The sequence below is a fragment of the Protomyctophum parallelum genome, assembly GCF_964188405.1.
Source record: "Protomyctophum parallelum genome assembly, chromosome: 2".
Lineage (NCBI taxonomy): Eukaryota > Metazoa > Chordata > Actinopteri > Myctophiformes > Myctophidae > Protomyctophum > Protomyctophum parallelum.
In genome coordinates this window covers 25,146,670-25,172,806 of record NC_139699.1, presented here as the reverse complement: position 1 = coordinate 25,172,806, position 26,137 = coordinate 25,146,670, and the positions used below count along the sequence as shown (strand labels likewise).

Here is a 26,137-nt window from a genome sequence, read left to right as displayed (position 1 = left end):
AATAATAATAATAATAAGTATGGAGAATAAAGTATGGATTAGCTCATGCTGTAACTAGAGAAAGCCACAGAAAAGAAAGGGGAGTGTACTGCAGTAGCTCACCTATAGCTGGGTTTCCTTGTGGTTAAGTGTGATCCTCTCTGGTTTGGTGCTCATGGGGCCATCTTTATAACTGTCTCTAGAGGGAGGTGAGAGCCACATGACCACCAATGATGACACAATGATTGTCATTAACTTCCGCCAACTTCGCCAAGTCCTAGACAGTTTAAGCACAATTAAGCCTATTCCTACGCTGTAACCTTGGTTATAATGAAAAATCATACATGTGCATTGGTTTCTTGCCCCCAGCATTATGTTCGATGTTGTGGTACTCACCTCATCCATTGTCGTCATCAATGTGGGGACCACTCATCCTTCTATCGATGGGCTGATTAACGTGCTGCCTTGTTTTCTACAGGCATGACTCAATTGAGAACATTAAAGGACGACTCAGTAAATTGTACAAGTATAGTATAGTTGAAAGCTAAGATGCTCCACATTTGCCAGGCGGTTAAGGTTCATGGTGTTTGTTCTGTATTATGTCTCGTATACAGGTAGAAGAGAAAACATGTTTTGTTCTGGTTCCTCAGATATTGTAGCAATAATAACAATAACAATAACAATAACAATAACAATAACAATAACAATAACAATAACAATAACAATAATAATAATAATAGTACAATAGTACAAAACAACAACCACAACAGCAATACGTCATGTTATTGTATGAAATCATGCCCAATGAACAAACAGCGGTGTCCCTTATGAAACCTAAATGACTGCTTTACCTCTATGGTACAACAAATAATACATTTCCTTAATAATATGCATTTGTGATACAATTGACTAACATCCACAGAGCACTTTAGACAAATCAAATCAAATCTAGATCAGGTCAAAACAAGGGCATGCCATACACACATGAACACAATCATTCAACAGCCTGAAAGCCTGTTTCATGGAGCTAGCTGTGTTCAGGAAATTGTGCTTAATTGTGTTGCCAGTGGTTTAGCCTGTTGTGTTTATTCCTTTGTCTGAGTTCTGTCATAAACAGTAAAAAAGCGGTTAATTTGTCCTAGAGACCAGAGACCAGAGCAAGCATTTTATTGTGGCAACGAAAAACTGGAAGAAATGACCAAGGCCAGGGTTAGTGCTGGGCGGCCATCTACCTCAACAGTGTCGGATTCAAGCCAACAATTATAGTAGAAGTTGAATGACTGTGTTGTGTTGTGTTGTGTTGTGGGTGTCGACTTGCCTCAGGCTCCGGTTGATCAGATTGGGATGTTTTGGAGCTTGAAATGTACAAACGTTTTAGCATCAAAATACACTTTGAGTATACAAAAGCTGTCAAATTCTGTAATTGTAGTGGCGTAGAAGTGTATCAAATTGTACTGTGCATTGTAAGCACTATATAGTAAATGTACTATAGTGAACCTGAACTTGGAGTGACGTCAGAAATGACAAGTGTCAATCACAGACTGATGGCTGTCACCTGAGTGTGAGACGTGTGTCACGCTGATAACTCACGGCTGGACATACGAGTCACATGATTTGTTTGAGGAAGGTGAAACTATAAAACTGTAATGCTGAGTACGATACGGTGTGTCTGGAGAGTGGTGGAGCTCTACCGTTTAGGGCTGCCGGCGGCCAGTGGTGTAAAGTAACGAAGTACAATACGTTTTGAATATTTGTACTTTTATTGAGTATTTCTCTTTTTCTGTAGGCTACTTTTACTTTTAATTCGTTACATTTACAAGCATTCCGTGTGTTTTATTATTGTCTTGGCATATGAATGAATTCAATAAAGCAGTATCTTGTAATGCTAGTGGGAAGTTCTGCCTCTGTAATGCCCACAGTTGAAACATTCTGTGGGGCGGGCTCTTTACATCTCATACCTGAGACAAGGTTTATTACAGTACTTTGCACCACTGAGCAGTCAATGACTGCATGACGTGCCAAGGGACATGGGTTGATATTAATGGTCTTAACTGAAAATGTACTGTATACATCACAGCTTATTGGAGAGCAGACCTGTGCGGACTTGGTGTAAAGAAAAGTTATCCATAGTGTACAAATTTGCGACGCCAGTGACTTTACGAAAACATGGGTCATTCCTCCTGTTTCCCCAGCTAGTGTGCAGACTTTCTTTTTTCCTCTGTGGATTCTGAACTCAGCCCAGCACTTGGTTTGTGTGTGCGTGCTTTATTGTTCTTTTCTGTTGCTTAGTTTTTAACCTTTTAACTTTGTAAAGAGACTTTGAGTACTGAGAAAAACAATCTAGCCATAGATTGCATAGGCTGACAGGTTTTCAATCTAATCTTAAATATACATAGAGTGTATATATATAGAGTGTGTCTGCTTCACAGACACACACAGACTGAAACTGGGAGAAAGTTCTATCCTGATCTAACCTTTATTGAAACATCAAGCATTTTTGCATACTTGGAACGCGCACTGGTGTTCTAGCAGGTTTATAAGGCTTGATAGGTTCTTTAAGATACAATAGGTCCATGAGCTTTGTAGGTGAGGAGGAGAATTTTAAATTCTATTCTGTATTTAACCAGGAGCGGAAGTCAGTGCAGAGAGGACAGTGGAGGACAGATACTGATCTCTTTTTCTTTTAAACTCTTTTAAACAATTCTTTTTAACACCCTTTTCCTCCCCACTGGGCAGCTTTGTCCAAGGAAAGTGGTCAGTGAGGACGGGATGCACATACACCGTAGACAAGTGTGGCAGCTGAAGCAGGCCAGATTTTTTCAGGGAGACCGCAAGTCTCTGGACACACACACACACACACACACACACACACACACACACACACACACACACACACACACATACACATACACACACACACACACGCACACACGCACACACGCACACACACACACACACACACACACACACACACACACACACACACACACACACACACACACACACACACACACACACACACACACACACAAACTGAGGCGGCACTTAACACAGGCAGGAAGTGTCAGCTCTCAGCCCACTGATTGGTGTGAGGAGAATTGGGCCATGGGAAAAGTGGGAGCCATTGCCCATCCTGCTACAATCCGATGTTGACCCTCCTAGCACTGCAGCATCATAACTCCAGGGTGGCTTGCTGACTGCTTCCATGTCCCCACAATACCAATTAATAAAACCCATAGTGAAGCATAAAGCAGAAAGCTCAACAATTAAAAACATTCATACCATAACACCACAGGGGCATGAGGCATTGAGGCTATATTAGTAGCCTATAGTATATTATATATGACATCTTACACTCTAGGAGCATCCCGCTGTGAGGGGTGCAGGGATAGATAGGTCTTACAGGTTCCGACAGGTCCCTCTCAGCCCAGACAGAGCAGAAAGGAAAAGATCTAAAAGTTGCCCAGCTCCTGAAGAGGTGGGCACAAATCCTCTGTCCAGCTCCTTCAGAGGTGAACAAAACAAGACTCACTCAGCCTGCATGCAGGGGGGGGTGGTCCAATTCACTGACGTATATGCTTTGCCTTTGGAAAAGAAAACATAACTCAAGTTGAACCACAAACACCCAACAACATTTCATGACATAATTAATAAATAAATAGATAATAACCACGCCTCCGCCATTATATTAGGCCTACAGACACAGACACGAACAGGCAGGGACGGATTGACCCCCACGAGAGCCCCGATAGTTTTTTGGTGTGTCTCCCCCCCCCCCCCCATTTTTATTTTATTTAACACAATCAATAATCAACAGCCAATGGAGGACCCCAGGAGCCCTTCTCAGGGCCTCAAACCCAGCAGTATCAACTATGAGTATCAAGAGCCAAGGGCCCCTGTGCATGACAATTTGACAAATAGGGGCAAAAATATACCTGGCCGTTCAGGCCTCTACCAGGATATTTTAATAGCCTGACCACACACACACACACACACACACACACACACACACACACACACACACACACACACACACACACACACACACACACACACACACACACACACACCTTTTCCTTTTTACCTCCTTTATATTCTCACATTAAAACCTGCCATTCGTTTAGTATAATAAATAGTTAATTGTCCTTCATAATCCATACATTTCGCTGCCATGTTTTAATCAAAGGTTCATAATTACCAAAGCAAAAACAACTATTTATAAATAAATATCCGTCACATGATGGGTCACATGATTTTGCCAGCTGATCGTTGCGTTCAGAGTCGGTATTACACCGACGTTGGTGACATAATGAAAAGCGTGTCTCCAGAGGTCACTATGCACAAGTAGGCTTTCCACTTCGGAGTAGAGCCACAGTGACATGATGTTGAGTCACTGAATTCGATAGGTCACCCATTTCACTGTATCAGCGGGTACTTGCAGGCTCTCTTCCCGACTGTCACGAATAACATCCGTGTGTTGTATTTTCCACAACCCCTTTCAAAATGCCTTTTTCGGAGTTGTATTTTAACGTCGACAATGGCTATTTGGAGGGTCTGGTCAGGGGGTTTAAAGCCGGAATCCTTTCTCAAGCAGATTATTTAAATCTGGTCCAATGTGAAACGCTGGAAGGTGAGTGTAGCAGATGGCTAACAGCTCTGGTCCGTGGCGTAAGCTAACGGCTAACTCTTAAGCTAAAGCAATTTAGGTCGATCGTTAGCTGACGTTATGCTGTCCCCTGTTAATGACATGTTATGTGTTATATTTGTAACGGGTGTGTATGTATTTAGTCAGCACTTTTTCACGTTTACGTTGTATTGTACCGTAGTTGTTTGACCTAATGTGACCACCACTATACTAAACTATACTATACTATACTTTACATGATGAATTTAGCTACATAGAAATGTCTATTTGTATGTCTCTAAATGTTTGTATGTCTTTAAATGTTTTGATGAATTGAACAATGTGGACCCTGTTGTAAACAAGTGTAATGCTTAATTGGGTCGTCCACTCACAGTTGACAGTCTTTGTATTGAGTTTGTGCTTAAAATGTACTGTAAATTCTACAAACTGTTAATAAATATTTCAATCAATCAAAAAAACGAGGGTCTAAACAAGCATCCTGGGTGTAAGCCTATAGCTCCATATGGGGCCATAAGTACAAAACATTGTAGAGTAAGCACAGTTCAAGAAAGCACAGGTCAATACGTATATTAAAAATGGGATGAATCTAGAGTTGCAATACCCTCCATTGACTCCCCACTCATCCAATTTGCTTTTGTGATCTGCTTGTATTAAACGACGTTAAACTCACCAACATTGCAGCTGTAGGGAAAGCTTGAATTATCCTCTTTCAATCCAAGCTTCCAAGCTTTTGTTTCATAAAAATCCACCATAGACATGTTATGAGCTACTTTCTGTAAAGAAATTCTCTGCAGGTGATTCATTCTTTTTCTAAGTATTGAAGTTTGGAAGCACTCGTTATCATTAACGGGTCGCGCTGCTGCATTTAATATGTGCAAATGCGAAACAGGTGGTACACAGGTTCGTTCATTGACTTCGACGAGTGCTTCCAAACTCCACATAAAACCAAAATTCGTGTTTTTCTTCCATTCATCTTATGTTCGATTGTGCGGTACGCCGGTACCCTTATGTTTCTGACCCCCCACAGACCTAAAGCTCCACTTGCAGAGCACGGACTATGGCAGCTTCCTGGCCAATGAAGCCTCTCCTCTAACGGTGTCTGTTATTGACGACAAACTGAAAGAGAAGATGGTGGTGGAGTTTCGCCATATGAGGAACCAATCTTATGAGCCACTGGCTAGCTTCATGGACTTCATCACGTAAGCTCTGAATGATCATATGACATTCTTCATATTGGGAGGCAACCTACTGTGTGCCATGCCTTTTGCCAAAGGATATTGATTCCACTATATTCTTTGAATGGGTGAATAGTAGTACATATGACTTCATAAATGCAAGTTAATTCCTGGGTATAAATTCAACTTCTCTTGGGCTTTACACATTGCAAAACCAGAATGATTGCTGAAGCATGCTTTGGTCTAACATTAAATTCCACCAGAAGAAACATTGTGGCTTACAGTATTGTCCCACTCTGTGACTCTGTGTTGGAGCGTGTACCTATCTTTCTTCCTCTCCGTGTTTTGCCTTACGTCTCCTCTTTCTCTCTCCTTCCTGACCACAGATACAGCTACATGATTGATAATGTCATACTGCTGATCACAGGCACGCTGCACCAGCGGGCCATCTCTGAGCTGGTGCCCAAGTGCCATCCACTGGGCAGTTTTGAACAGATGGAGGCAGTCAACATCGCTCAGACGCCAGCTGAGCTGTACAACGCCATCCTGGTAGACACACCTCTGGGTAAGGACACGCACGCACACACCAATGTTCTTGGCTAAAACATTTCTCCTCTGAATGGAGTTGGTTATAATACTATATAAACTATAGGTCTGATAGTCAGTCAGTGTTACATATTTTATTTGTTCCTAAATACCTGATTGCATATCGATGCGTCCAAATGATCATAATGCTCTACAGTCCCATGGCTAAACATGCATTCATGCAGAAAAATCGTTCGGTCACTAAATAAGCCATGGAGACAAGTGTCTGCAAAGCGCCATTTGCACTTGGGTAGTTAACAGAGGAGCTTAACATGTTTGTGTGGCTTTTTGTAATTATCAACATACTGTTCAATGTTGCGATGTCCACAATTCAATCAGTACCTCATTCTTTGTATTTTGCATTTTTATTAGACACTTGTAATGAGTAGATGTGATTGCTTGGAATTCATGCTTTGTACATAACTAGAAGAGCTGACTTACTGTTGATCCTTTGGTTTGGTATCTGCAACTCTCTACTAAAGAGAATTTTCTGGCTATTGGTATTGGTATGGTTATTCATACATAGTCCTTAAGCCAGACAACTCTTCCACAATATTCAAATGCTACAGAGAGTCTCTCTCACAACGTTAATGTGTGACATCTGTTTGTCATTATTCATTTGTCATAGGGAAGTGATGAAAAGAGCTTAACTGAGGGTCCTGAAAGGGGATAGGGGATGCTATGCATTTTCAGAAGTTCCGATGTACAGTGAGTCAGTGGCTACGTTTACATGAGCAGTTAAATCCCCTTTTCATTCCGAATAGAAGTTCAATCCTATTAAACGTTGTTATGTAAACACCTACAAAAACTTACATCCGAATGAAAACGCTCGATGCAATCTAAAAACCATTCCGATGTCACTGGCCGGATTACTCCGATGTTCAATGTGATTGAAAGAAAATTGGACTCATGTATACACTGCTTCGGATGTAAATTAATTCTGGTCTTTCTGAGCATGCTCATTTCCATTGCGCTCCAACTCCAAGGCGCTCATAAGCCTCATATCCAAGGCGCGCCGAGGAGTTTGCACATAGAGCGCGTTATTTCGTGCATTTTGTGTGTGTGTGTGTGTGTGTGTGTGTTCAACGGTCTCTCTCTCTCTCAAAAATAACGAGCGACCCGATACAATAATAATCAGTGTGTTGCGTGCCCTGGCCGTGCTGTAGATAATAAAGTAGGCTACACATAAAAACGAGATGATCACCTTCCCAGCGGAGAAGGGGAGGCAGCAGGTGGGGAAAAAAAGACGGTAAACATAATATGTCCGTCCCTATCCAAGCAGCAGCCTCAAAACTACTGCGGAATGAAATTATGGGATTTCAAAGTGTCGTCTTTCGTCTGAAAGTCACAATGAATGAACTGCCTATATTTTATGTGTCCAACAGATGGCGTAGTTTCACGTGAATTAACATGTATCATGTCTTCTATCACTTCTCCATATAAACACTCATTCGGAATGACCATTTCCCATGTAAACTCGCTGCAAAAAACATTACATCGGATGTATTTTATTCAGAAGTATTTATTCTGAATGATCACTCTTCATGTAAACGTAGCCAGTGACTGTTAGATGGAAGCGTTTGTATTTGTATATCATTTGTGTGAGCCAACGGTCTGTATTGAGAGACTAATTAATCCAGTACCTGTCCTAATGGAGCACTCTGCAGTATTTCTCTCTGTTTGTTCATTTTGTTCTAGTGATTTTCTTTGCACAGCTTTGTGTGTCCCTGGGTCTGTCTGTCCAGCATGAAAATAGTGTTTGTTCACCACTGTGTCACTGTTGCACAGCCTAACACACACACAGACCAGGGAGGAGGGCTAGTACAGTACAGTACAGCAACACTCACTTCATTATTTCCCCCTTTTTCACTTTCAGCTGCCTTCTTCCAGGACTGTATATCTGAACAGGACTTGGATGAGATGAACATTGAAATTATCCGTAACACACTTTACAAGGTGCCAGAGCATCCCTCACTAACATATACAGTTCATGACGCTAAAGTATCATTATATTATACAATGTATGATTTATATCGGTGACATTGAAATAATTGTTTGTGAAACCCAATTTTTGTTTTTATGCTCTTGTGATTGTCAGGCTTATCTGGAGGCGTTTTACAATTTCTGCTACAACTTGGGAGGAACAACGGGTGATACCATGTGCCCTATTCTCGAGGTGAGTTTGTTGTTTCCCACAGATGATTGGTGATTGCTAGGCTGACAACTAAGGTTATTATAGTTTGGCATTTCTCATTAGTTTGGTGACACATTCCTGAATGCAACAATGCGTGAAATCAATCTTGCATAGCTTGGAAGTGTTCTTGTGCTTGCGTGGAGTATGTTTCAGGCTTGTTTGTAATGTACGTAATCTTGACATTTAACAGTCTACTGCTTTCAGTGTAAGTCAGTCAAAAAAATACCAAAATGAGTCGTATTTGAGTCATATTTGTCCCCTTTTCTATTCCCTTTGCTGCAGTTTGAGGCAGACAGAAGGGCCTTCATCATCACCATTAACTCATTCGGTACGGAGCTTTCCAAGGAAGACCGAGCCAAGCTGTTCCCCCACTGTGGCAAGCTGTACCCCGAGGGTCTGGCACAGCTAGCCCGTGCTGATGATTATGAGCAGGTCAAAGCTGTGGCAGACTACTACCCTGTAAGTGGGAACTAATTTACTATACAAACTTGATTGCAAAAAATATGTATATCTTTTTTTTTTAAACGTTGGTTCTCTTCTTTTCGGCATACATTCAAAACTGCATTTTTGAATAATTTCACAATTTGAAACCTAGTCTTTTAGTTTTAGAACCACAAAATGTAAATCTCCTTTGTATTGCAATTTAAAGTAATTACAATGTACTTTCAAGATAATAATGTAGGCCTAATTAATGATTATGTATTTAGTATAATTGTTTATATTTTAACAAATAACTATTGCTTTTGTTTATAATGAGCCCAAACATTGTAGGCTGTAGTAGGGTGTGAGACATGTAGATGGAAAACAAAGGTACTGGGTCGCAGATCACACAGTAGCAAGAGTAAATTTCAATTATTAAAAAAAAAAAATTGAGACAATGACTGGCCACGTGTGTCCCTATGTATGCTTGGAGTATGAACAGTGAGCAGCCTCACGCACGCACACACACACACACACACACACACACAGGCAATGCACTGCTCAGTTCGCACAGGGGTGATTTTTATTACGTGTAATGTTTTTTAAATAAACTCACCGAAAATAGGGCACAAGGTAAGAATTAAAATCTTTTACGTTCCAGTACCTCTGTTTGTCACGATTTTATTTTGAGTGGATATCGCACCAGAAGTAGCACGGTGGTCAGAACTGTAGTATACAGTGTCTTCCAATCTAGAAACTTGACCAGTGTTGATATAATATCAGGGGGGGGGGGGGGGGGGGGCTACTTGCATAAGGGATCTTTAAACGCTTTTATTTCCCTGCTGTTTGTCAGGAATACAAGCTGCTGTTTGAAGGTGCTGGCAGCAACCCAGGAGACAAAACACTGGAAGACCGATTCTTTGAACATGAAGTAAGCAACACACACAGAAATACAAATATAGTAGTCTCAGGGTAAAGCCACTCCTTTGAGGGGATATAGTTTGTTATCTTGTTTGTGGGTTTTGGGGATGGGCTTCATAATATTATCCATAACAAGCTGTGCAAATTAGTGAATTCAGCAGCACAATTCCTTCATTTATCCAGCTGTTTATTTACCATAAATCTCAGGATTAAGGAATATAGCCTGACTTTCAAAGGCACGAGGTAAATGCACGTACGTCTAATAAAATGAAACCTACAAGTGGTTACTGCCATTTTGTTAATCTGATACCATTTGTGTTACTGTCAAACTGTTATTTTTGAGGATTTTATTTTCTAGTTTGTTAATTTGATACTATGTGTCATGGCAGGTGAAGCTGAACAAGCTGGCGTTCTTGAACCAGTTCCACTTCAGCGTGTTCTATGCCTATGTCAAGCTAAAGGAACAGGAATGTCGCAATATTGTCTGGATCGCTGAGTGCATCGCTCAGAGGCACCGTGCCAAGATTGACAACTACATACCCATCTTCTAATCTGCCTCCTCACACCACACACAGTAAAATTCTCCATGTTAATTTGACAACATAACTCTATTCTGGGCATGTCATGATGGGCGAAAATGGCCTAGTGCACACTCCCGTGGGACCCCAGTCAACAAAATATATGGGTTTAAGAGTTTACAAGTGGGAATTTTACTGTACACCCATACACCATATAGATATAATTTTACATTCTGATCTCTTAACTCTCTTTCACACACACACACACACACACACACACGCACATTTTCTGTGCACTATTCAGCTCTGCTCAACATCTCTTGAACCCCCAAATGCTAGGCCCTCATCTCAACCCTCAGTCCACACCGGAGTTTCAGATGGCTTGGAACACTGGTGTGAATAGTATCCAAAGGTTGTTTCTAAATGCCTTCTCTTCTTCACTCTTGGATGTGAATTAGTAATCTAATTCTCACTTTCAGTAATGCCGTTGGCTTGTGTTAGGGCAGTCACTTACTACAGTACATATACTTTGATCCATGATATCGTGGTGATTGGCTCTTAATCTCATGTCCTAAATTATAAATAATACATTTTTTTTAAATAAATAATCAGCTGTATTTGTACAGCAATTATCAAAACAGTTTAAAAGTGCTGCACAGTTAGCTAAAAATAATGAAAAGTGAATAGGTTAATGAAGCTGCCAGAAGAAAAATACTGATACAGGCATCTGCCAAGTGCTTTTACTGCTACTGTTGGGTGATGAGTCTACCATCTACTATACCAGGTCCTATTGTGATTTTCTAATTACCAGGGTAGACAAACAAAAAGGTTAATTTCACTCCTTGCTACCTGTCCAAATTCTTTGTGAAAGGATTGATAAGACGTTGGAGAACTTAAGAGAAACTTATCGCTGTTGAGGTTAAAACATTCCTTTGTTGATCTTTATGCCCATTGCAGTTGTAAAGAGTCCATATCATAAATGTAAACGTGTATGGAAAAAGTCACAAATGTGTATTTTGTTTTGCTTGGAGTTTATTTTTTATTTATTTTTAATTCTGTTAGTTGGTTCTGGCAGCATGTGGGACATTATCGCTGTTGGGTGGAAACCTTGTAGCCTATGTCCAAAACTTACTTTTCAGGAAATGGCAAAAAATTACCTGTGTTCCAATGAATCTAGTGTAGTTATTTAGTCACAAGCTTGTGTTAATACATTTCATTGGTTCATTATTTATAAAACCAACAAGAAAGACTTAACGACGCTCAACCTGGCGTAATGGCGTTTCTGTTTTGGGGCTTCGAGCTTCTACATTGGCTACTTTGCGATATACTGTTGTATGACAAAATATAAAATGACCATTAGAAAATAATTATAAATGCAGATAGGGTTTCTGCTCGACAGCGATGACATGTTTTGTGTAGTTGATTGGAAGGAGTGTTGGATATGTCATTTCATGTATTTTTCCCAGAATTCAAGACTTGAAAATGTGTGAATTTAATCGGTAATTTTCTCATTTTCTGTTTGTGGTATACGAATACAGTGCATAAAATGTAGTTTACAAATCTTAAATGGAGCTCCAAATAATCCCCATAGTCTGTGTTCTTTGACATTGTGTGTGAATTACAAGTCTATAAATGACTGGACTTGTCTTAGCAGGATATACGAATTATACGTCCAGGGAAGTAACAGTTGTATATGGAAAACAATATGTAATGTTAAAACTATAAAGTGATATATTTAAAGATGACTATATGATTTTTTTTCTTTTGTGCTGTAAAAAAAATCATTTATCGGTTGTCTTGTTATGAGTTGTCCTGTCCTTGTGAAGTCTATTATAAATGTCATGAATAAACATGAAACCTCTATGATTGTTGACTGTTCCTTTTAGTTACATTGATTTGCACTGTCAGTACACACCGAACCACATTCTTTTTTTTAAATTATTTCATAAATCACATCTCACCCTGCAACTAGCCTGCAACCAATGTGCATCAACCATGACCCTCAACCCCCAATTTGCTCTCTTGAAAGGTTGGTCTGGACAGGTGGCAGTATGTGGACTGGTTACACGTTACATCTCTTTTTGATTGATTGAAATATTTATTAACAGTTTGCAGAATTTACAGTACATTTCAAGCACAAACTCAATACAAAGACTTAACTGTGTGGAGTCTGTGGACGACCCAATTAAGCATTACACTTGTTTACAACAGGGTCCACATTGTTCAATTCATCAAAACATTTAGAGACATACAAATAGACATTTCTATGTAGCTAAAGAACAGAACAGGAATTCATCATATAGGAAGCAAAAAGGGGAAAGATACATATACAGTGAGGGGAAAGCGGGGGGTGGGGATTCAGATCTTACAGAGGCCAGTTTCGAATTGCAGCCATCCGTAGGTGCCCTTTGAGAGCGGTTTTGAAGGAGTCAAGGGATTCGCATGTCTTAATGACTGTTGGTAGGGCGTTCCACATTTTGGTGGCATAGGAGCGGAAATAATTTAGTCCCTTGTTTGTGCCGAATCTGGGTTGTACATGGTTTGTTGCACTCCCTCTGGTGTTGTGGGTGTGGACTTCGTTTACATTAAGGAAGTATTTAGACAGGTACATGGGTATCTTGGTGGTGTAACGAATCTTGTGGACCAGACCCATTGCAAGATGCTGTACTCTGTCGTTGACCCTAAGCCATCCCAGCCTGTCAAAGTGGGCAGGGGTGAGGTGGGTTCGGGGGGTGAGGCCAAGTAGGAGCCTGACCAGTTTATTTTGGGAGGTCTGGAGCCTTGTTTTAAGGGCCTTTGAGGTGCTGTGGTACCAAGAGGTGGATGCATAGTCAAAGAAACCTTGTACGAGGGCTCCTGTTAAGGTCTTCAAGGTGTTTTTGCTGACCAGTGAGGAGATCCTGTAAAGGAATCTTGTTCTTTGATTGACTTTTTTGATTACGTTGGTGGCCATTTTATCACCGGAAAGATTGGCCTCCAGGATGGAACCTAGGTAGGTAATTTGATCTTTTCGTGTGATAACATTGTCACCCACTCTAACCAAGAAGCCATCTGCCTTGCTGAGATTACTATTTGATCCGAAGAGAATGGATTCAGTTTTTCCCAGGTGTAAGGATAGTTTGTTATCAGCGAGCCAGGTGCAGATTCTACCGAGTTCAGAGCTGAGGGTCTTTTCAACCTGCAGTTTGTTCCTGTCCGAGACCAGCAGTGCTGAGTCATCTGCGAACAGGAACAAGTTGCAGTCACAAGCTGAAGTCATGTCATTAACATATATTAGGAACAGTAAAGGCCCTAGTATCTCACACACCAAACATTTTAAAGAACGCCTTGGAACTTGAGGGCTCAACAAGAGAGTGGTACTGAGAAAGGCAAAAAATATATAGCTTAACAGTGCCTCCTACTGGTTAAAAGCATTAAAGCATACAGCCTATAGTTGGAAAATAGAAAAACTAATCGTAAGATTTCAAACACACGCGTTGCTAAGAGGATTGAAACTCGACTCTGACTGGCTCGTCGCTTGAACTCTCTTCACTCCCAGCCAACCAGCGCCGCTGTTGTAGCTAGGTCAGTTTTCAGACAAAAGCGTCCTTCCTCACCTAACCAACCGCGCGTCTGCTGATATTTATATTTACACAGTCACAGATGGTTTCATATCATAGAGCCTCTCTCTCTGATATCACAACATGAATATAGAGAAAATGGCTACGATTCTCTCGACTTCAAAGTAGTAAACAATTGTCTTATCAAGCTGGCTTCACCAAAAGGCAGACAGCTGAAGCTGACTTTACCAGCTTCAGTTTTGACCAATATGTCAAAGTTCAGTTTCAGGAGGAAGTCTGACAAACAATATGTAAGTTCAACGTTTTTTTTCTTCTATTCTTTCCATTATAACGCTTTAGACAGACAAGAATAGATAGCCTAATGTAAACACTAACAGGCTTAACAGCTGCTGCCTGTAGCATATTTGCTTTGAGTGTACAGTACAGTATACTGTAGTGCTGCCACAATTAGTATCCCGACCTGAAAATGCAGGGAGATCGACCCCTGTTAATGAGCAAACATTCTGTACCAATGATTACTATCAGAATATACTATACTATACTATCAGAATATATATCGAGCTATTCAACATTTATATTATATATATTATAATAATAACTTACCCTACCTTTAATTCCCTCACCACTCTGTCCCTGGTGGCTGGTGGTCGTTTAGACTTTAGAGACTCCTTGTTACTCCGACCAGCCTAGCATTCATCATGGGCATATTAGTGGAACAGTGGAATATTAACGTCCTTAACTAATGATACCGGTATATACACTTGGTTAAATCACAGTGACTACCATTAGTTAATGGTGAGGAACAGGAATTAATGATACACTCATGATGAATTTATGTAATACAGTATGATGTTCATAATTGATTCATCATTAATTAATCGTTAATGATGTATATGCATTTGCATGACCTTTGAATGTGTGTACATACAGCATGGTCTAACTATGTCCCTGACCTGCGTCTCCATAGAGGTACATCTCTCATGGTTTGGTCCCTGCTGCCTCCATCGCCCCAAAACCCGCTGTCCCCCGAACCCCTCCACCCCGCAGCCCCGACCCCTCTCCTGAGAGGCCCAGGTACCTAACCCCCAGCCCTCTCCTCTCCTCTCCTCTCCTCTCCTCTCCTCTCCTCTCCTCTCCTCTCCTCTCCTCTCCTCTCCTCTCCTCTCCTCTCCTCTCCATCCACCTCCCTCTCCCTTTCTCCTGCTCACCCTTCCACCAGTATCATATTTCTCTTCATTTGTAGGGTTGGTATACAGTAGCCTCGTAAACCGCCCCTCGCCTCGCCAGATCTTTCATTCTGCAGGGGGAGTGGTTCCACCAGGGCTAGGGTTGGGATCCTTTAGGATTTTAACGATTCCGGTTCCTTAGCGATTCCCTCTTAAAGGTTCCCTTCAACGATTCCTAGGGGGTTAACCCAAAGGAAGGACTGTAACTCTGAGACAGTACAAATGGAACAAAATAAAATCACTCCCATGTGAAGTGAGGGGCACTCTTATCATCATACATCATCTAATTCCGGCCAATTAGAATTTGCGTCCTCACATTTGTCTTCAATGTTTGTGTTTACGCAATGGCACACGATGGCATTTAGGGGCTCTATTTTCGTCAATGCTAAACCCCTTATCCCTAAACTACTTTGACCTTTTTTTTTCTCTATTTTTCACTTTACTTTACTTTTTCATTTTACAAGCTCACAACGTGTCGATGTAGATGTAGGCTATTTTAACTATTCAAAAATGTTTTGGACGAAAATAGAGCCCTTATAATGTTTGTGTTGGGACAATGACGTAAAACTGGCCGATCATTATCAATGGCATTTAATGTTCGTGTTTCAGGACAACGTTTTATTGTGTTTACATAAACGGTTCCAAATGTGCTTGAACTGATTCGGATTCCTTGGGTTGTTCCGGATCTAACCCTATATTCATGAGTCCCTCTTCTTCCTCCTTGGTTTATTGCAGATCAGCGTTAGCCGCGGCCGTCTGGTCTTCGTCTCTGACCGGCAAGTCGTTTGCTGTTCCCCCAGCCAGACCACGCTCTCTATCTGACAGCGGCCACCCTCAGTCTGTCACCTACCACCCCGACACCAGCACTGCTCTCTACACACAGTAAATAGTGTTTTAAAACACTTCTATGCCATTTCTACAGCGAAGTCAGACAAAAAGGACAGGTCAACCACATGGACCCTATTGTGTGGCAATCATTCCGCGGAAATAGAAGATCTACAAACAACGCAACACATTGCGAGGTTGTAGATTGGCTATTTACGGAGAAGATATTTAGTGTAGAAGCGAAAATAAGTAGCTGGGGGATATATTAGGTTTAAGTGGTTAAAACCACTTTCATCATGATGTCCCTATTTTGAGCATGTCATCATAGGCAAAAATGAGCTCTGCAATGCTCACATCACCTTGTATGGTATAGGGCTTAAGTGGTTATTATAGCTTGATTCATATTTGTCGTTCGACTGGGTTGCTCACTGAAAATAGCCGATCTGCAACTGCATTGTCAGCTTGGTGATCTGCTATTTTTGGTGAGTGATAGCAGTATGATGGAGTATAATTAATTAAATATTAGAGAGGAAAAACACTGATCCTGAGACCAATAATGATCTCATTATGTTACGCCCACTAGAGGGTGCACACAGTAAAGATATCTGGATGAGCCGCTCAGTAGAAAATGTAACAGTTGAAAAGGGTGTCCCAACTTGGCCTTGTCTGTTGCACATTTTTGATTTTCTTTTTTATACACCATAATGTTCTTATTTTGATCATAAGAGGCTGAATGTCAGTCCAGGTTTTCTTCAGAATATGTATCAGTTATTTACTGCGACACCGTACGATGCTATGGCATACTAGTGCTAGTGCTTCTCAAAAGTTTAGTTTACACCCTTAACTCTGAGAGTGTGCAAATGAGTGAACTCTGAGAGTGTGCAAATGGATCCATTTGGTTTCATTTATACACTCAGAGTTACAGACCTGTCATTCAGTTCTAACTCTTTATGTGTTTCTATTGTCCAGTCATTTTACAAAGAAAATTGAATTTGACAAATATGTCCACCACAAGCCAGCATGGTGATGACACCTGGGGGTTTGAAGGGCAAACTTCAAGCACAGCAAGGACTCACTATAAAAAGCCTTTTAATTTGATGATATGGTTACACATAATTTAAAAACATTTTAATTATGTGCCAGCTCGCCTTTGTTCTTTGAAAAACATCATGGTGATAATTAAAAAAGTAATTGTTTTAGACATACAAGGTTTCCACCCGACAGAGACTATAATACACACACACACACACACACACACACACACACACACACACACACACACACACACACACACACACACACACACACACACACACACACACACACACACACACACACACACACACACACGTGCGTTCTGTTTGTACAGGGACACATGGCCAGAGTATGTCATCAGTCAACCCCGCCTGCCATCTCCCGGACATTCTGATGAGGAGCTAGATGACAGGGAACAAGAGGAGGAGGAGGAGAGGAGGAGCAGGTGGGAGGAGGACATAGAGGGGGAGCCGCTGTCTGAGGAGGAGGAGGGCCATATCTACCAAAGTCTTGACAGACGAGGGGTCGGTCCAATCACAGAGCCCGTCTACGCAATGCCTATAAAACATCAGGTAGTTGTCTGTCTGTCTGCCTTACTGTCTGTCAGTCTTTCTGTCTGCACGTTGGGCACTGGCCTACTTGCAAAAGATGCATGTTGAGAAAAAAAACGCCTACACCCGACCGACTCGACGCCAGACACTGCACTCCCTCGGGTCGGCATTGTCGTGCATGTCAAATTTGAAATCGGTTCTCGAGAAACACAACACTACAGACATACGTACTACAAAGATTCCGTGGATATATTGTAAGATTGTAAGATAATAGTTTTTGACTACAGTTACTAATCTTAATCGCAAGGTGTCTTCACTCATCATACTAATTTCTGAGAGAACTGACCGCTGTAACCCATGATGAGTAGAAATATTTGTATCTGCAGATCTGTGTTGAGAAAGTTAGAAGGACTCCCATGACATACTCTGCCTGATTTATACATTTATACATTAAAACAGCCCATCTTCTAGACCGGCTCTGTACCACAGCCACATGCAATTAACCCAATCTGCCCCACCTGTTAAACAGAAATGCAGTGCAGTTGTCAGAGATATGGGGACAATTGAAAGAATAAATAACCATGGACGCATCCATGTGCACATCGCGTGCACGTCAGAAAAACGTCTTTCTTTTTTAAATCTGAAAAAAGATTTTTTTATATAGGCCTATAAAAATGATTTATTTTTAAATAACTCAACTTTACGTCTTGGCACAGGTAGGGTATGCCATCTTCATATAATAGGTCCTCACTAATAATCATGATGAAATGGCACAAATGATGCGTAGCTTGCGGAGTTAGTTCAGTCAGACATACTCGAGGGGGTTCATGCCATGCTCAATGCGCATACTATACTCAAGGGGTTAACATGCTGCATTACTATGTGGGTGTATTCAGTGTGTGCAAGTCCCACACATCATTCGCTGATGTGGCAGTCAGCTGATCAATTGGGCGGGCTACTTAAGCTCACTAGACTGCATGCTCTTCCTGCCTTCCTCTGCATAATATGGTTCCACCACCACCCCAGCACCACCGGTGGGATCTGTTATTTATGTCCCCCATGGGGGTTTTATTGTCTCCACCAGGCCGAAGGCATGTGGGGAGAGTATGTTTTGCACTCCGTCCGTCCGTGTGTCCGTCCGTCCGTGTGTGTGTCCGTCCGTCCGTCCGTCCGTCCGTCCGTCCGTCCGTGTGTCCGTGAGCAGCTAATCTCGGCCACCGTTAACCCGGTCGATGCCACATTTTGCACACACACTCCCTGGATGCCAACGATGAACCTCTGCCCCAAACTTTCCAGAACGGCCTGTTATAGCGCCACCAGGATGCCGCTTTGTGCAAAACAAGTTTTTGCACAGTACACCTACAGATTTTGTCCAAACATCACGCAAATTGGTACACAGTCTCTCTAGAGCCATTCAACGAAACCGGTCTTTCAGATTTCTCAGACTCCATCCTGATTGGTTAAGATTGGCTTCCAAAGTTCACAGGAGTGCTCAGTTTCAAACAAAATGCTGCAAATCATGAACACATCGCGTGATTTCCGTGAAATTGTGCACCCACATTCCCACTAGGCCGAGGACGAAATGCCACATGAAAAATTTCAACTCAGACTCAAGGTGGCGCTATAACTGGCCGAAAAGTGTTTTTACCTCTAACTGCACGGATCTGTGGATAACTTTGTATGCCAACTCCCTAGAGGCCAAGGAAAAACCTTTGCCTGGAATTTTTCACATCTGCTCTTTATAGCGCCACCAGGAGGCCGACATATGTAAAACACATTTTCTATTTATTACTCCTTCAGATTTTATCCAAATTTCACGCAAATCGGTATACACTATCTCCATAGTCATGTGATCAACACGGAGCGCCACCATTTCCCATCTTCCATCCTGATTGGCTAAGATTGGCTTCCAAAGCTCACACGATTCGTCCATTTCGAAAAAAGGCCACAAATCACAAACACAGTGTGCAATTTCCGTTAAATTATACACGCACATTTTCACTAGGCCGAGGACGACATGCCACAATTTTTTCCTCAAAATCAGCCTCACGGTGGCGCTATAACAGGCCAATTCCTGTTTTTAGCTATAACTGCATCGATCTGTATACAACTTATGTATGCACACATGGAAAAACATTGTACCTGCATCCCTCCAACACGAACCTCCGGCCCAAATCTTCCTCAACAGCCTGTTATAGCGCCACCATGAGGCCACAACCTGACCTGCCCTGGTGGAGACCTGTGCCGATTGGCACTTTGTCTAGTTGTATATCTACCTCCCTGCTCTTAATGTTTTATGATGGTGTTTAATAGTGCCGAGCAGGGAGAAAATGCAGCAGAGCCGAACGCCAAGATTAATATCACATACACACTTGTATTCTCTTTCTACAATAAATGTTGGTAAATCTATTCGTGAGTTGCTGACTGAATTGTTTTTCTACTCAGTCTGTGTCTCATGGGAGGGCTGTGGGCAGTTCAGAAACCCGTCCACCAGTGACATCATCGATGGGGAATCCAAGCTAATAGAAATTGCAGGCTTGTTTAAAAAAATAATCTGCCTAACGATGATGTCACTGGTAGACGGGTTTCTCAACTGCCCACAGCCCTCTTATGAGACACAGACTGAGTAGGAAATTATTGTGCCATTTTATCATGATTATGAGGACCTATTATATGAAGATAGGTTGAAAAGTGGTGAAGTGGTACTTTAAGTATAAATCAAGCCTGCGTAAACAATTAGGCCTGTCATGCAGACAGCTGTTTTCCAGAATGCACTGGGTTGCGACCCTCAAATGAGCAAGGATTAGATCCTCCCCACTTCCCTGTTAGCATCTGTCACTCTCCATCAGCGGTTTCCCTACAGCTACCCAACGTTTCTGTTAGTCCCACTGAGAGCCGCTTAGTGCATGCACCTCAGCACCTGTCGACAGAGGGAGAGAGGGAGGAAATTAGAGAGACAGAAAGACATAGGGAGAGAAAACGTTTTGGGAATAAACGGAGGTCCCTGATGTCATTTGTATGCACAACACTTCAGAGAAAAATCAACATGAAAATGAAAAATACCTGGTGATAAGATTGTGGATCGTGATTCTGCCTGACAAAAAAATAATCTGAATAATGATGAAAAGGGACAAGATCTGACAGATCTCCATTACAGATATGGCCATATTATCAGTCAGATCGCCTGTGCCACATTGTGAAACGTACCTGCAGTATGAAGTGCAGGGGCACATCAAACACGTACTATATAGTCTCTTTATTTGTCTCTTGTTTACATGAATTTAGTGCACGTGGTGCGATATGGAAGAGATTGAGAGAAGATAAGAGTTTGCCTTTTAGTAAGGCCATGGAAGTATTCACACGAGTTTTGGATTTATTTCCTGAAAGGAGGAGATCAATGTCAATGCAAATTACCGGTAGCCATGTTGAAGCCCAGCACAGCTCCACAACACTCCGGTAGGCTGCACTCTTGACTTTATGTTTACCAAACTTCCTCGCAGATGGGTTTTAATTGTCGGTAACAAATCTTAAAGTTCCTTTTTTTATTTAGAGCAGAGAAATCACATTGCTAGGACGGGTTCAGAGCTGACAGTGAAATGCAAAGGATCCCATTAAGTTGAACAATGACAGTCTCCAGGTGGTCTGGAAGTGTGATGAACTCTCTGCCTGGGGGAGAAAGGGCGAGAGCGCTTCATCTGGTCGAACATACCCGAAACATAATGAACAGACAGGGATGGTATGAGGATGACTAATTACATATTTAGAAAACGTTAAAAGGAAGAAGAAGAAACAAGATTTGAATTGGGTATTTAGGAAATGTCATGGAAGGGGAACCTTCTGAGAGCTTCATGAGCAAAGATAATTATTAATCGACCAATCAAAATTGGTCAAACTAACTGTTAGACACCGACTGTTAATAGGCCTACTACAATATCAACATTGCTTTAACAATATTTGTATTTTGTAACGCCAGACTTTTCCCATGGGGATCAAAAAAAGCTCTATATCCCATCTGTCCGTCTGTGTGAGCAAACCACCTATGTTCCATGAGGGCAATGCATTTGAGGAATAATAGTATATAGCCCATATTGTGGCCTAGATGTGAGGGCCTGCAACCAATGACTGTCCGAAATAGAGATGAATGGAAGTGAAATTCCATGTGATCCTTGTGATGACACAATTTAGATATTGTTGGGTATAATCCAACCAACAGAGTGAGTTACATTCTGGCAAGACCTGATGGGGGTTGTATTTGAGGAATAATTGTATATAGCCAAAAATGTAGCCTACTTTATGTGCGGGCCTCTGCGGCTAGACTAGTTCTTCAAAATAGTAAAACATGCCTACAAAGTTTAGGCACAAGGGGAAAGATAGGGCCCTAGGGGTAAAATAACATTTGATTCATTGAAATAAGTCTCAGATGTCAACTTGTGTGTCTTTCAGGGTACCAGTCAGTCAGAAGGAGGAGAGGAGACCGATGACTCTGCCTTCCTGTGTTCTCCCTCTCCACTACAAGGTCTCTGCTCATATTACACACACACACACACACACACACACACACACACACACACACACACACACACACACACACACACACACACACACTGTACTGTACATTCACCACACATGCTGCACACTACACACAGTGGTCAGTGGTGGAAAAAGTTCTCAAATGTTTTTCTTAAGTAAAAGTATCAATACTGCAACATAAAACTACTCCATTACAAGTAAAGGGCCTTTCAAACGTGAAGCGATATAACACGCCTATGGTTCATTTTCAATGAGACCTGTGCTTTTGCGCGGAGAAGTCGCGGTGCGACAACGCAAGCGTATTTACGCGAGCGCGGTCCCGTGAATTTGTTGCGCGCGTGCTCGTTTCCTGCACACGCCCGCGACTCACCAGACCTGGATTCTGTTTAGCTTTTTTTACGCTTGCGTCGTGCCCCTCTTGAGCAGACCTGTAGCAGACCTGTCGTTGATCCAGGCAACAACGTGTGCGTTCCTCGCTTCCCGTTTGAAAGGCCCTTAAAAGTTCGGAACTCAAAATGTACTTTCAAATTTTAAAAGGTTTTCAACCCCATCTCACAGACATAGCACAGAATTGCAATTCCGTAAATACACGCGTAGAAATCCCAAAAATACGTACATTACACGACTACTGTTTTTACCGTGACGGAGGCAAAAATTGCACGGGCAGATATGACTAATAACTTAAATATACAAAAACATACTGACAATGCCGATACCATTCATCCATTGGGGGTTAAGGTTCCAACAGAGATTTCCAGTCTTACCCGAGCAACTTCCTCCTCGCGGATCCCAAGGCGTTCCCAGGCCAGTTTAGACATCTGTACTTAGATGCCCGAACTACCTAAGCTGGCTCCTTTCCAAGCGAAGGGGCAGTGGCTCTACTGCAAGTCTCTCTCTGGTGACTGAACTTAAGTTCTCACCCTATCTCTAAGAGAGATACCAGCCACCCGTCTGAGAAAACTAATTTCGCCCGCTTGTATCCACGACCCACACTTCTTGAGTCATGACCATAGGTGAGAGTAGGAATGAAGATTGCTGGGTAGACCAAGAGCTTTGCCTTCTGGCTCAGCTCTCTTTTAGTCACAACAGTGCAGTACATTGACTGCAATACCACTCCTGCTGCTCCGATTCTATGACTGATCTCCTGTTACCTCCTCCCCTCACTCGTGAACAAGACCCCGAGATATTTAAACTTCTTCACCTGGGAAAATCTCATTCCCTACTTGGACTGCCCCATCCATCGGTTTCCTGCTGAGAACGATGGCCTCAGATTTTTGAGACGCTGATCCTCATCCCAGTCGTGGCACACTCACGGGCAGGGTGCGGACGAGCAGGGTTCCTACACAAGTATGGAAAAGTATGTAATTAGATTTTAGTATGGAAATGAGAAAGAAAGAGTATAGAAGACTTATATTAACCAAATCTACACACCCCCAACAAGAATATTAGTTACGCAGTGTAGTTGTTTAAAGGTTAACTAACTTTTCTTCATAAGGAAACCATAATTGTTTGGCTGCATTCATCATCATGTCCATGGACCCATAAATGAGACTTCACAGACGGCACAAACCTTTAATTATCTTTTATTAACTAATTTTCGGTTCTTATTTAGAAAAGTACGACGGCGTATAATTCATGGGAAGAACAATTTAGGACCGTTTCCGTTTTATATTTATTTGTTAAACAGTGCTAAAGTATATTTTACTTAATGAGTGTCCTCCCATTCCGTAGTGTGTATTTGTAGACTCTGGATCATTGGACTGGTCCCTTCTCTCAGTAGTCGATTTAATTCCCTTAGAGTTGCCTCCTCTCTCCTCGCCTCCAGAGTGGGGAAGGAGTTAGTTGGTATCCCAATGATAGCTTCTCTGCAGACATTCCAGTTCCTGTATCAAGTGTTTTGGGAGGCCGGCCTAGACAGGTGAAGCATATTCCAGCACTGGTGTGATAAAGGTCACATTTACCTGGGTCAACACATCTAATGTGAATGTTACTGTAGGGGTTGATGGTATACAATTTAAGTTTACATGAAATCTAACAATCTAACATTGCCTGGATTTGGTTTCAACCAATTTCAACACCATCCCTATTTTGGGCATGACATTGTGCAAGGTGCTCTTTGGTTAGAAAAGGGAGAAGCCTTCAAAGTCAAATAAGTTGAAAAAACCAAGGCCCATCTTCTAATTCACATTTACTAATATAGTATGTTGTTTCTCTACAGAAGAGATACAGGCAGAACTGCTGGATAAGAAGGTAAGACACCTATTTCTCCTTTCAGTTTAAAATCTTTATTTTAATTACTAGACCGGTGCCCGGCTGTAGAGCACTGAGTCTGTAACGATGGAAGTTGGATATCCATGCAATACCTGTTGTACCCGCGTATATCTATTCTACGTCCGAGCATAGACATGGTAACGCCCGGCCTTACCAGACTTAAATTTCCTCCGAGGTGGATAGCTGGAAGTACGATATAATACAAGAGAATGACAGCTTGGCACGCGCAACAGTAACTTTTATGTTTTGTAGAAGAGGCAAACTAATATATTGTTTATGCCGTTTATTTTACATGTGTACAGTGTAAACTTGAAACATTATTGTACTGTAAAAAGGTCTCTTTTCCCTTGATCTTTATCTTTTTTAGTATCATAGTATTAGTTTACTATAATTAGATTAATACACGATAATCAACACTAACGCTTTAATTTAGAACACACCCGAATCATACAAATACACGTGTTCAATCAATCATTCAATCAAAGCAAGCAGCATAAACAATATTAGTTTGCTGTTAATATAATGTAATATAAGTTACTGTTGCGTGTGCCAAGTGGTCAAACTGTTCTCAATGAATGAGGAAACAAGTTACTAACTGCACCGGTTCCAAAATAAGCAGCTGCCCTCAATAATGGTGCATTAAATTAATTGATATGGCAATATATCGATCAAATATCCGGACGATAGGTGAATCGAGGTTGCTGTATTGATACGGCAATAAACGGCATGAATTATCTGGGTGACGCAGTGTTGACAAATGTACCTCTGTTTAACGTTATCAAAGCCCCCCTTGCAAGTTGCAATGCACTCCCTTCCCAGACCCCTTTTTAGGATGTTTAGACATTTTATTTTAATTTAAAGATCTCTGTGGGCCTGAAAGTATTTTATTGTATTGCAACATGGTAATTATTTTGAATAAACGTATAATCGATATATATCAATACATATCTATCGTGAGATTGCAAGCAATATCCACCACTAGCCCTCAAGTATTCGTTCACAATTAGTTGAAGGTTTCACTGTTCTCTGGCTGTGCGAGTACTGTACAGTGTGTTTGTGTGCTAAAAATGGCTCTGTGAACCAAAAATAGATTGTGATCCACTGGCCTAGAGGGTAGAGGAATAGTTTTTGGTGCTTGATTTTGCATTCCACAAGGTTGGGGCAGCAAAAGCTCTATCACCCCAGGTACGTTACTTGTTCCTGGGGAGTCGGAACCTCAATTTCCGGATGACCTCTTCATGGTAGAGTTAGCAAGAAGACACATTGGCCTCTCTGTTTTGGGCTTGTCATTACATGTATATAGAGTATAGAGAGAGAGAGAGCGAGAGATAGGATAGTTGTTTAGAGTTAACACTAGAGAGAGTAGGAATGCTAAAAGTTTAAACACCAAAGTACCGAAACAATGTAATTCATTAGTAAACCATTCCTGAAATGGTAGGCCTACTTATCATTGATATTCACATACTCGCCTTTTTATCATCATGTATTTGACCATTTAATTGCACAAAATAATTTGATCACTTTGGGAATATAACATCTGTGAGTTTGACATACTACACTGACGAAGACAGCATGTTAGCATAACGATGAAGACATTGATGAAGAAGAATCTTCACTGTGGCGACTTGGTAAACTGGCGAGTTCTCCAGTATCCTCTTTAAACATGAGGCCTGAATACCGCTATTGAACTCTGCAAATATAC

General features: G+C 41.5%; 2 protein-coding genes across 2 annotated transcripts in view; both read left to right on the top strand.

Annotated features, from left to right (window-relative positions):
- The first annotated feature begins 4,423 nt into the window (after positions 1 to 4,423).
- Positions 4,424 to 12,303, top strand: atp6v0d1 (ATPase H+ transporting V0 subunit d1). Its single transcript, XM_083791984.1, has 8 exons — positions 4,424 to 4,609; positions 5,652 to 5,823; positions 6,186 to 6,364; positions 8,261 to 8,340; positions 8,483 to 8,560; positions 8,861 to 9,037; positions 9,852 to 9,929; positions 10,309 to 12,303. Exons 1-8 carry the CDS (start codon positions 4,483 to 4,485, stop codon positions 10,468 to 10,470), a joined length of 1,053 nt encoding a protein of 350 aa, XP_083648110.1. The 5' UTR covers positions 4,424 to 4,482; the 3' UTR covers positions 10,471 to 12,303.
- A 1,744-nt stretch (positions 12,304 to 14,047) lies between these two features.
- cep89 (centrosomal protein 89) overlaps positions 14,048 to 26,137 on the top strand; it is a 116,504-nt gene continuing 104,414 nt past the window's right edge. The window contains exons 1-6 of the mRNA XM_083760042.1: positions 14,048 to 14,287; positions 14,965 to 15,071; positions 15,959 to 16,105; positions 17,418 to 17,655; positions 22,078 to 22,150; positions 24,383 to 24,414. Coding sequence (XP_083616168.1) covers positions 14,246 to 14,287; positions 14,965 to 15,071; positions 15,959 to 16,105; positions 17,418 to 17,655; positions 22,078 to 22,150; positions 24,383 to 24,414 — 639 coding nt within the window. The 5' untranslated portion in view covers positions 14,048 to 14,245. The remainder of the gene's footprint in view (positions 14,288 to 14,964; positions 15,072 to 15,958; positions 16,106 to 17,417; positions 17,656 to 22,077; positions 22,151 to 24,382; positions 24,415 to 26,137) is intronic.

Excerpts from the sequence above, each read along its gene's own strand:
- atp6v0d1 (XM_083791984.1), top strand. The coding sequence starts at position 4,483 with ATGCCTTTTTCGGAGTTGTATTTTAACGTCGACAATGGCTATTTGGAG. Across the intron at positions 8,561-8,860 it reads CCATGTGCCCTATTCTCGAG|TTTGAGGCAGACAGAAGGGC; the intron begins GTGAGTTTGTTG and ends CCTTTGCTGCAG. Across the intron at positions 9,930-10,308 it reads ACCGATTCTTTGAACATGAA|GTGAAGCTGAACAAGCTGGC; the intron begins GTAAGCAACACA and ends GTGTCATGGCAG.